This window comes from Montipora capricornis, chromosome 10, assembly GCF_036669925.1.
Source record: "Montipora capricornis isolate CH-2021 chromosome 10, ASM3666992v2, whole genome shotgun sequence".
NCBI classification, from domain to species: Eukaryota; Metazoa; Cnidaria; class Anthozoa; order Scleractinia; family Acroporidae; genus Montipora; species Montipora capricornis.
The window spans coordinates 3534170-3546669 of record NC_090892.1 but is presented as its reverse complement, the minus strand read 5'-3'; the positions used below and the strand labels follow the sequence as shown (position 1 = coordinate 3546669).

The 12500-nt window shown below is 36.4% G+C and overlaps 1 protein-coding gene across 1 annotated transcript in view; it reads right to left on the bottom strand.

Moving 5' to 3' along the window:
• Positions 1-834: 834 nt before the first annotated feature.
• Positions 835-12500, bottom strand: part of LOC138021565 (voltage-gated purine nucleotide uniporter SLC17A9-like) — a 17967-nt gene continuing 6301 nt past the window's right edge. The window contains exons 4-10 of the mRNA XM_068868465.1: positions 9436-9687; positions 6387-6483; positions 4990-5077; positions 4662-4696; positions 2767-2938; positions 1639-1668; positions 835-1351 (exon numbers count right to left, since the gene is read on the bottom strand). Of these exons, the coding sequence (XP_068724566.1) occupies positions 1212-1351; positions 1639-1668; positions 2767-2938; positions 4662-4696; positions 4990-5077; positions 6387-6483; positions 9436-9687 (814 nt within the window). The 3' untranslated portion in view covers positions 835-1211. The remainder of the gene's footprint in view (positions 1352-1638; positions 1669-2766; positions 2939-4661; positions 4697-4989; positions 5078-6386; positions 6484-9435; positions 9688-12500) is intronic.

The following is a 12500-nucleotide window of genomic DNA, read 5'->3' as shown; positions in this document are numbered from 1 at the left end:
TAAAACTCGAAAATGATAATGTGCAATTCCTTTACTGATAAAATTATTGTTACATCACAAACAAGTTGATTCTGAGCAAAAACGACATTTATACAGGCGGCAATTTGCCATAACCTTGAAAAACGTTGGGCCAACCTTTTTCAAGATTACTCAAATGCAATCCGTTTCAATCTTGTCCATTTATGTCCATCCATGCTTCTCTTTCCTTTTGCAGTATTTCTTTTATGTTGTTCAACAGTTTTAAGTGGTTATTGCAATGTTTCATTCTACTTTTTGGGTGTTTTGGGTGTCATGAAATTACATCATTTTGCGTGACATACCCCCTTAAATTACGTCAAGTTTTAAGGAACACCAATTTGACTGCAATGCACTAAATTAAAAGCGGAAGAATTTGAACATGGTTGAAACTGAACTTGAATAATTTTGTGGGCAGGAGACTCAGCTCTCTTGCTGGACGCAGCTAATCTAAGCTTGATCAATGTCATCCACTTGATAAAACTAAGATACCATTTCACTAAATAAATAAATAAATAAATAAATAAGCAGTTTGATCCTTTCCTTGCCTTCATGCAGTCACAAGACTATGAAGTACAAATAGCATCTTCATATCTCTGAAACTTCCACCTCTCATATTTCTAAAATCAAAATTTATGAACTGTCTTCGGGATTTTCCGCGGTTAAAATGTCTATAAAAATCGACGTTTCGATCAGTTTTACTGGTCTTCTTCAGGTTGTTAAACATTTTTTTTTCAATATGGCGGATCGTTTACCAAGTTGGACATCAAAAAACGATCCGCCATATTGAAAAAAAAAATTGTTTAACAACCTGAAGAAGACCAGTAAAACTGATCGAAACGTCGATTTTTATAGACATTTTAACCTTGGAAAATCCCGAAGACAGTTCATAAATTTTGATTTTAAATAGAATCTTGCTTCTGAATTGGATTTTGCAAATCTATAGGTCTCATATGGTCCTACTGTAGTTTGAACAATGAAAATGCCATAGAGGCCCTCTCTAAGGAACATTTGGGATAATGATAATTCTGCCATTTATCTTGCGAGACGACAATAATAATTATTTGATTTGATTTGTGTTAATTTGTTAATTCCAATTTACAGTGTCCCCAATTAGTGCTCCAGTGCTAGAAGATTAGACACCACAAGCTAATATGAGCATCTCATCCAAATCAGGAGTTCATCCACCAATGATTTCAGGCAATTTTCTTGGCTGTGGCGAACAAAAGAAATACCAAAGAGCCACATATCAACAGTACAGCATTCATAATGAAAACATATTCCCAGCTATGAGTGACTTTCAACATATGACCAGTGATAAGTGTGCCAACAATTCCTGTACAGTATCAAAAGAAAAAAGAAGTCAATCCATTTTAAGAATTAATTGCAAAGAGAAAATTACAACATAACTTTCTTTTATTGAGTAAAAGTTAATATTGCTCTTACTCATTTTGATATTTTAATTAATATATGATCTGTAAATTGAGTTCGTTTGCGAGTTCTAATCGAGTGTCGTATGTAAAACCAAAACAAATTAAAGTAATTACTTTGCGTACCATATCGGTGAGTTACCGCCCACAATGAAGATACAAAAACAACTTTATTGTCAGTTTTTCAACACACCTGAAAAAGCACCTGCAGAATTCATTATTCCTGAAAAGAAAGAAAAAAGTTTTTAACACACCTGAAAATGCACAGTAATCATAAAGTTACTGCTGTTGCAAAAACATTGAAAATGGAAAATTCTGAACACATAGCTTACTCGCACTACATGGAATTGAAAAAACATCACTTGACACCCTAGTAAATAGCAGGGGCCTTTAAATTAGAGTATGACAACAAATCAAGTACAATTTTTTTTGTTCTAACAACTCGCATTAGGTTTGAAGATAGAAAGCTAAATTGCCAAAAAAAACAAAAAACCTTGCTAACGATGCTGACAGGTTTGATGGCTGCGAGCAATCTTTCTCAAAATTAAACCCAAAACGGAACTTCTTTGGCAGTTGAAAATGGAACTTTTTATGAATGAGCAAGCTCAGAAGCATTACTATACTCTAATCCAAGGGTTGCTATTGTCTTTGGCTATAGGGATGACAAACACATTTACTTAAAATTCTTCATTACTTCTTCCTTTCTACTTTACGTTCTCATTCTAATTTTTTTATCGAACGGTGCAATAAGCCAGGTTATTTCTCAGCTACCAGGATTATACATGTACATAAAAATATTCACTCATTTTTAAGACACAAGACAATATGCTTCCCTTGCTTAAGTCAAGTCTGCCCAGGAGATTATAATGTATACATACGTTATCTTAATTGGCTACAGTTGGGCAGTATTGGAAACAAACTTTGTGTTTGGTCTCAATTATGGCCTGGAACTACAGGATAATGGCAGTGTACATGTACTCAAGAGCAAAGTCCATAATTCAACACCAAGACCATTACATTACAAGGCATTGACCCCAGTTCACTCAGACTTTCGTTCTGGATCGCTACATAACATAGCATTCACATGGTTTGTCCCTATTGATAGGTCTTTCATTCCTAGGTGAACTGTGAAAATTCACTGGTCATGCTTTGAAAGCCAAAGACCAACAGATTTCTGAGTGTTTCCCTCCTCATTTCATGATCTGGAACAATATTGTTTTCATACAAGGTTAAGATCTTCTTGCCCTAGAAAATGCAAAAGAATGCCCCTCAAAAATGGGATTACTTGAAAATCACAGAGCATGTAATTGTCATTCATTACCAAAGAGTGTTCCGGCAAATTTTGGCGACATGTCTTGTGGTACAACAGGAGAGCCGGCATTGCCTAGAGCACTTGCTGTCATTGCCATCACCATGCAGAACAGTGCCTCACTAAATGAGCGTGACTTGTTGATCAGAATCATGAAAAGAGCTCCTCCACCCATAGAAAGACTCTGTAACAATGAAACTTGTTAGTAATGCAGTAAACGTCAACATACCTTTTAGTTTTTTTTTTTGTTCTCCACGCAATTCTTAGTGCATTTTACCAACATCGAGACGTGTCTTTGGAAATAATAATATTTCCCTAGTTTGCGCACATGTTTGGTCTTGTTGTGAATTAGCTAGCCCATCAACAAACAAGCAGGCAGAGGAGTGACATGAGAATTGGCACTTACAGTATAGTAAAAGATGATGTTTTGTTTGTGGAAATCATTCCTCAATTTACATTACTGATGCACTTGATCTTATTGTGAGCTTTTTGAAAATTTCAGTTTGGTTACTTTCGGTCCAGTTAAAGTTCATACAAATCAGTTATCACATTCTTTTACCTGAAAGTAAATTAATTAATAGAAGCAGTATAACGGTATAACTCATTTTCACTCTTCTACAGATTTTGTGCAATTCAAAAATTCTGAGTGTCTAAATTTACAAAATAATAACTATTATTTCCTACACACCAAGACCTTTCCTGAACAAAAAATGCAATAAGATTCAAATGCATCCTAACCAGGAATGTAATGCTGCAGTTGTTGCTGATGCAGTATACTACCAGCACATGATCAGTACATGACTAAAATGAGGTGTGATCTTCAGCACATACTTGCACCGGCTTTGATGAATATGAACCTACATATAAGAGTACTGCCAGCTTCCAATAACAATAATGATTAATTATTTAAGCCTTTAACCCCTAAACCAGCCTCCACTGATGAGTAAGATCATTTGGCGACAGACAGAGCGAAACCGCATCCTTGAGTGACTTAGAAAGAGATCAAAGGGACCCTTGCAGTGCTCGAAATTAAAAAAATTCCAGGATGTCACTCTTTCAAAAGCTGGGCAACGAAACCCGAAAACAAACAATAGGAAACTGTCGAGTGAGTCAGGTGCTGCTTGTGTAATACATTGTCTATTTTTGACTGGGTTGTCTGTTTTTTTTTTCTTCAGGCAAGCAACCTTTTCATTTTACCAAAAACTAGTTGCCCGCTAAACTGTCTGGTCGACTGGGGCTACCGTATGACCACTACTTTCGAGGACTGCCCTTGGTACTTTCTCAGCACTATTGCTCATAAAACTTAGAGATGTTGAAGAACCCACACACTCTTCACTGAGTGTGGCATAGAGTGCCTAATTTTGTTGTCTGATCAATTAAGGGGCCACAGAAATACCGATAATTAGCAGTAACTGATGTAATGACCCTTCCTGGCAAAGCTAATTCAGTGGACTTTATAATTAAAGAATAAACTGATTAATAAGTTGCATTTAGTTTCATGTTAAAACAAACATAATAAATTGAAACAACATTGCAGTACAAGTGCTACACGGCCAATGTTTTCAAAAACGCAACCCTTTCTTGTACTTGTACATATTAAATGCTGTGACATTGACATCTTACATTCCCATAACCTGCTCCCATCTGACCTTGTAGCTTAGTTGGTAGAGTAGCAGTGATCTAACCCGAAGGTCGTGGGTTCACTTCCCACCCTGGTCAGAGTTTCTCCCTGTCCTTGTGTGGGCCCATTTCCATTAGTAGGGCTAACATCACATGGTTCATATGGGTAGAAAACTAGCACTTCACATTACCCTCTAATAGTTAACTCTGTATAATATCAGTGCTACACGGCCAACGTTTGCAAAAACATAATCCTTCCTTGTAGTTATACAGTACATCTGACTCACCTGAAAAAATTTCCTAACAAACGTTACTGAGAATCCTGCCAAGGAGAACAATATGACACAAGTTCAAAAAAAGTAAATCCTATAATGAGTGGCATATCAAGAGAAGGAAGTGGGTCAAATGAAGCAAGGGGCTCACACTTTCCTAGAATAGAAACAATAATTTATTTTCCTGAATTGTCATTAAAAAAGGCTATGATTTGATTTGATTCCACTGCAGTACTGGAACAAGAGCAAAATCATGGTTAAACAAAAATTAATGTACAAGTAACTAAGGTTTGTTTGATTATTGAAGCTATATGACCATAAAATTATCTGCAACACACCAAACCTTTTTTAATCATTACATCTGCTACACGGCCAACCATCAATGCAACAGGAAAGTATGTGAGCCAAGGAAGAACGTTAAACACCCATTTCTACAAAGAAATGTGACAAGACATTGAGGTTATCACTACCAAGCCCAGGAAACAAATTAATACAGTGAATTTTATGCTATCAATAAAAAATGTGCTCTCTATTCTTGCCCATATAAATGTAATCACACAGTAAGCTCCGAGAAATATTACCTAGCCAGTTAAAAAGTAATTGCAGATGTAGTGGGGCTCCATTTTCAACAACAGCCAAATTATCTCATTTCTGAGACAGCCTGTAAGAGTCTATGATTCATGTAGTTTCATGTATGGAAAAGACCAGCTACAGCAGGTCATAAGTCTTACCACAGAATCAGGGAATGAACATTTTTTTATTTTAAGGCAGTACTACAGTTCCAAAATTCATAACTTAGACAACACTGTTCAAGTTTTTCACCTCTTGCACACAGATTTGATTGTATTAATTAATTAAAAATTAAAAAAGAAGGTCTCAAGAGATCATTAATTCTGTCTTGTTATTTTCTGTCTTTTTGGCAAGATGATGAACTTACTGGTATTGACAGTATTAATGACCAGTCATAAAAGAAATCATTTTTACCTCATCCTCCCACATAGTAGGGGGAGGGGGAGGGGAGAGGATGAGACCACATGTTTCCCAGATAGAAAAATTTATTGTCACAAGGTACACATCTGCTGTTGCAGTAAAGTGATAAAATGATTTATTGCTAGAATAGTAATGAAAAGTTCCACAGCTTCAAGGGCACCCAATGAGCCATTTTTTCAAAATTCATCAACATATACCATGGTCATAAAATAAACCAACAATTAGCCTTTTTGGAGCAATTTCTCCAGCTGCTGGGAAATTTGTATCTGTTTTGCACTCCCAGCAAAAACAGAAATTTACAACTTTACAAGTTGCACTTAAGGATGGTGCCTACTATTGTTATCGAGCATACATTCTGTGCATCTCGAGATACTCAGATTTCCTATGGGTGGTTCTTGTTAATACAGGGATATTTTTGCACGGTTCAAAACTATGCAGAGAAAGTAAAACTAAACAAACATCTTGGTATCCAAAGAGAAAATTGGTGGTAATCATGCATTTTTCAGAGATAATTAAGCTTCAATTTGGAAAAGATCAATACCATACATTGCTTTGTATTTTAAAGCTTTTTACAAAATATTGTTGATTAAGTATCTTCGAAAAATGTGTGATTATCTCTAGTTTTCTTTTTGGATTTCAATAACACTTGTTAAGATCTGCATTTCCTGCATATTCAGCAGAATGCGCAAAAATACCTTTGAATTAGTAAGCACCGTCCTTAAGACTACAGTATGTTTTGTCAAGGCTTACTTTACTGCCTGGGTGATGCTCTTCAAAATACATTGGAAGCCATGCAAACACATTCCAAAATGCACATCCTTGGCAAAAATGCGCAATGGAAAGGCCCCTGAAAGATGGCCATAAATAACCAGTTAAAGGAGATATACATGTCCTTTTTGAGTGTTGTTAAAACTTTCAATGCTGAAGCAGCCCCCAATGTTGACAAGTAAAATAGTCTGGCATTAGACAGAGTCAAATCTACAAGTATCGCTCTTATAGGAGGGGGGGGGGGAGGGGGAGGGCTAAAGGATTTCAGTTTTTTAGTGGACCTAGATATTGCTTAACTCACTCACTCAGGTGCCTCATCTGGGGTTAGACTGAGTAAAATCTGTTAAGTCTCACTCCCAGAAGTCTATGGCTTAATACTTGGTGTTACATATACTGGATGGGGCACATACCGTATTTACCCGTGTATACAAGTCGACCCCACATTTTTGATGGCGAAAAAAGCAATTTCTCAATTCCTTTGTTAAATGTTCATGGGACACTAATCTTGTATTCTTTGACTTCTGGAACTGTGGATACATAAAAAAATCAGGGCCTCAAGTGCTTAATAGTTTTGTGGTTCAGCAGTTGTTGTATATGTGGGTATTTTGTCCTTGAGTTTCAAAAAAGTTCTCAGAAAATTGAGCATGTAAACCTCAAACTAACCTGTTTCGTTGTTCAAGGATAAAGGACTTTAGAGGATATTAGCACAACATCATAGAAGCAGGAGTCAATCTTTGAAAATAACTTGTGAACGATGCGAAATGTACAAGGTTTGATTGGTCCTTGACTTATAAATAATTTCTCACATGACAAACAAAACTCATAAACCAAACAATACGAAGTAAATCAGCCAGGTTTGTATAAAGAATAAAAAACAATCATTACCAACAGCATTTTCAGGCAACATGAGTGACGATGCTTGCATGCAAACACGAGGTATTGCGCCAGGTTACTAAGCCATTGAACGATCGTGTTTTATTTGAAGAAACAGATTTCCAGTGTCCAGTGTCTATTTCATATTAATTTTGTGCTTGTGAGTATCTTCAACATTTTAGAGTTGGACAAATCCTTTTTCATTTCAACTGGAATTGCTTACATTCATTTTGAAGTCTTTTGTCCACTGCATTCGTTATGCCCAAGACAACATTATTATGTTAATTTTGAATAAATTACTTAGCTGGAACTTGGCTCTAAATCTTTGGCCTGTGTATAAGTCGAGGGGGATTTTTGGAGCTTCTTTTGAGGCCATAAAAGGTCGACTTATACACGGGTAAATACGGTACATGTACAGTGTAATGTAACTAGTGGATATTGGATATTGCAAGCGAACAGCACATGGGCTCCAAAGTTCACTCAGCTTTCTATCCACTTGAGGTGGGTAAAAAGAGTATCAGTATTACTGGGGAAACATTGTGCATGAAACACAGTAGAAGTGGTGCCTACCCCTGCTGTAATAATAATGGTAGAAGCAATAAAAAAAGGAACAGGAAAATTCCTGTTGCCTTCAACTGCAGTGATTCCAACCCTGTCAACTGAAAAAGGGAGGTTTTAGGTTGAATAAACATAAGATCAACAAAGAAATCGAGCACAATGAGACCATGCCACAAATGAGCGGAAATCATGTGCTGCAGGGTTATACATTGTACTACAATTGTAGCATGCCAAAAGAGTGAAAATGGCTGAGAAACCACTGAAAAATGGCAAAGAATTGTGCTAAAAAGACTAGGTAAACAAAGAAACATTTTTCTTTCTTTGGCTAGGAAGAGTTTCAAAAACTAGGAGAATATTAAGCAAAAACAGGACAGCAGAAATATTTGCCGAAAAGGGGAGGTTTCTTAGTAACCAAAATGGGAGGATTGGAGTCTCTGCAGCTGCAGCTTCTAAGTTTTACATTATTATTGTACTGGCAAGTTTCAGTTAGCCTAAGAGTTCCAATTTTTAATTTCTTACTTGAATCTTAGCCATACACATTATTATTATTATTGTTGTTATTATGAAAAAGCTAAGTGCAAAATAAAATGTACAGTATGTAAAAAAACCTCTTGAATTTGAAAAAGTTCAAATTTATTATACCACCATTTTAGCACCTAAATAAACCATAGCTTTCATTGTGTTTTTATCAGTGTGAAATGAAATGAAAAGACAATCTATCACAAACCAGCAATGCAATTTCACCCCTCTATTGCGATGGGTCAGTGAACAGTCAGAGTTTTCTGCACAAATATGCATTTTGTTTAATTTAAATGGCAAAATCTACATAGATATACATGTACATGCATACGTAATTGACCACTCCCCATAGAGGCTTTTCAGGGCTAATGAAACACAATCACAACAGAGCAGAACTTTCAACAACAGCTGATAATAATCCCAATTGGCCGGAGGCAACCAAGTTGGCTATTTACAAGGTTAGTGCGGCTGAGAAGTTGAGCCAGGGAATCCCGGTACTAGGAACAAATTCAATGAGTGGTCAGAATGTACAATGAAATAATAATTATATGCACTAAAATAATAATATTGAAACAAAAGTGCCAGCTTCCAAAGTTATTTATGGTGGTCAATTTAACATACTGTATCAACCCAGTTGATAAACCCATTTCTGTGTTTTGCTTCACCACTGACGCAGTACCACTGACAGTTTATTTAGAAACTAAAAACCCTTTGATCCATTAAGTAACAAAGTACACTAGCAGGTACATGTAGCCTGAGTACTGGAAGCATTTCTGCCCATTTGGGGCAACAGGAATCAGCGGTAACTCTGGTGTAGCACGTAACAATTTTTGAATATGTGACTTATTTTGAGTCATGATATTTGGCCAGACAGCAATTCAGTTCTGTTGTTAAAACAACAACATGAAAGATGAAAATCATAATTTATCTTTAATATTGCATACCACGTGTACATGTAGTAACATTATTTTGCTTTCGCAGGTACATGTACATGCACATGTACATGTAAGCTCTTTCTTCATACTCATACAATGACTAGAAATTTTCGATTCATAAGATGTACAGTGTACCATGTACGCACCATACAGCTGGATGCCTTGCAAACACTCCCCAAGGAACACTGATGAAAGATGCTCTCTCATAGCCACTTGCCTCCACCATTTTAATGTTACCAAGGAAAAATTGTTGTCTTCTTTGACTTTGCTCAGGTAATAGTAAATGATATCTCCAAATATACGTCCAGATCAATGACATGATACCATAAGAAATAAAAACACTGCGCCATCCAAATTGAGAAAGAAATATTGAGCCCACACTACCCATAAACAGTGTCCTATCCAGAAAAGAAAAAAAAAAACTTTGTTTTTAAACTAAATCGTAATATGGTCCTTGATCATGCATGAGGTTACCATTATTAGGCTAGCCTGCAAATTTGAACGTGACTGCATTAAGTGGTATAGTGGGAAGATGTTTGTTCCTCTACCAGCAGGTACAAAACACAGGTTTCAGGTCTCGTTCACAGGTCTAGTTCACAGGTCTCTGTTTTGCCAACACAGAAACAAACCTAAACATTCATTAAAGCTAACCTTAGGCTTAATTAGACCTAAACAAGAATTTTTAGGCCTAGGGTTAGCTTAAATTAATGTTTAGGTTTGTTTCTTTATTGGTAAAACAGAGCCCTGAGACCTGAATTTTGTACCTGCCCGATCCTCAACAATGTAACATCTTGGCAAAGGTACAGCTGTATCGGTTCGCCTTATGTAAAGGAATCTAGGTAGCCCTCAGATTCCAGATCCCAGCCCAAGGTCATGGGATTCCGGGATCCCGAGTCATGGATTTCGAATTCCAAATTCACAGGTTCTGTCTGGATACTGGATTCCATCAAAATCTGTGGATTCTGAATTCCGTACAAAGGATTCGGGATTCTATGCTCTGGATTCCAGATTCCAAAGACTCACATCTGCTGGATCCTGGATTGCTGATTCCTTCACACTGGGAGAATCGGTGCATTTTAAAGTTATTTCGTCTACACAGGTTTAAAGTATAGGTCACTTTTCACAGGTCACTTACTACAAAACCTTTACTAATGCTTAACTTTATAGGCCTCACTAGGCCTAAAAACAATGTTTATGTTGTAGGTCATTTTGTTCCTTAGGTTAATTGCAACCAAACTAGGTCATTTTGTTTCAACCTAGGTCATTTTATTTTAAACTAGGTTGAAATTGATAGTAGGAAGCATCAACAAAAACCCATCAATAATATTAGTAAGTATGTGTAATTGGTTAGTAAATTGGTCCTAGAGGAAAGGGAATGAACTTAGTGCTGCTTAGATTTTCATGAGTATTTTATAAAGCCCCAATGGTTGTTAAGTCTAGGCACTGATTTTAAATGGTTAGCATTAAGATTGGGGTTACAGCACTGTAGGCATACAGTGCATGATAACCGATTCTACTTTTCTTTCTCAGAGCTTTTTAGGACATTGTTCATTGATGAATCTCCTTAGGCTGGCGGAGGGCAACAATATTGAATTATCATCCAAGGAATAAAAGAACTGAAACATACATGATGTCTTCTTGATTTTTAATTTGTTTAGTTATATCTTTTGCTTACTTTGAATTCATAATAATCAAAGGCAAGTAAAAACAAAGTCAAGAAGGGTTTCATAATCTATTGATTAGAAGCCATTTTGTAGGCTCTTGTAAGTGTTATTTCTTTTGAATTATGAAATAAAATATTTGTTTCTTTTTTTTCAATTTTGCTGAGTCTGCTTGTAGTGATAAATCCAAATTTTGTGATTATTTTGGCACAGTCCCCTTCAAATTCTTCAAGTTCAAGTTCAAGTTCAAGTTTATTGTAGAATTTCATTATATAATACATTTTTCAATCTGCATAGCTAGTCGAGGAGGGCAGTGATTAGATGTATATACAAGAGAGAACAAGTAGAGAAAGCTACGGTAATCAATTGTGTTTTACAAACGAACAGGTATACGAATACCTAGTGTACAGAGTATACAGTCAACTAAACTAAGAAAATATCATCTAAAATCAAACCAAGACAAAGTGTAAATATGAAAAGCCAAAGTACTAATATATTTTTGTAATTAAGACAGATAAATCAATTTTGAGCAAGTAGCACATTTGGATGAGGGGGCATTCCCTTTTCCATTAATTTTATTAATTTTCAGCGCCACATAATCCTGAAGTTCGAACTTCTTCTTTTTCTTGTTCCCTTTCTGGTGTATGATAACTGCAAAAGGCAGACTGCTGGCTGCCTGCAAATAGCGCTGATAAGCAGTATTTAAGCTAAACACACATTTCAAACAGGGATGATAAACAGTATTTTTAAGCCTCAGGACCCATTTTTGAGCGGTTAGCTTTCAATAACTGTGATTCAGGATTAGTCTGCAGTCCGCAGTCTGCAGTTGGCAAATGTCAGACACTGCTCTCCTTTAATGTCAGGCTTATCCTGCCACTTTTTCAAACTATTCACCATTTTCCTACTCTGCATGTGATGTAGCTGTGACTTGTCCACTCATTTGTGGCTTTTTAATTTCTTTTTTCCAAGAGATTCCGAAAACCACTTCATACAACATTTTGACAATATTAGTGTTCTGTGAATGGTTATGTGTTTTTTTACAAGCGGTTTCTCCAAGATTATGACACCAGTGGTTTGGAGACAAGTTCTTTTCTTTGATTAAACTGCAAAGGTTATCTTTTGTTGTTCTATTTGCCTGTGCCACCATCTTTTTTTCACTGTGGGAGCGCTGTGTTTGCGACAAAAATCAGTTTGGTATCATGACTAGAAATGATGCCTTGGTCCTGGTGTATTTTGCATAGCAACGTAAATAAACTTCATACAATATTTGACTATTAATTTTTCTAAATCTCACTTTATATTATTTACGCATGTGCGAAATGGTGGTTGTCATGAAGGCTTGGAAATAGCTTAACGACTTCAGTTGCTGATTCAACGGCTTAGCGGTTAATACAGAGGAGAAGTAATCTCGGATGTCCTATGGTGCGAGGGTTCGAATCCTTGGAGTGGTGTGGAATGTTGTGAAAGTTCAAGGTAAGAGGCACAGTCCATTGATAGCAAGCAAGGACAGTAAGGGGGAAGGAGAGGGAGAGACGGTAAGTGAGAAAGGT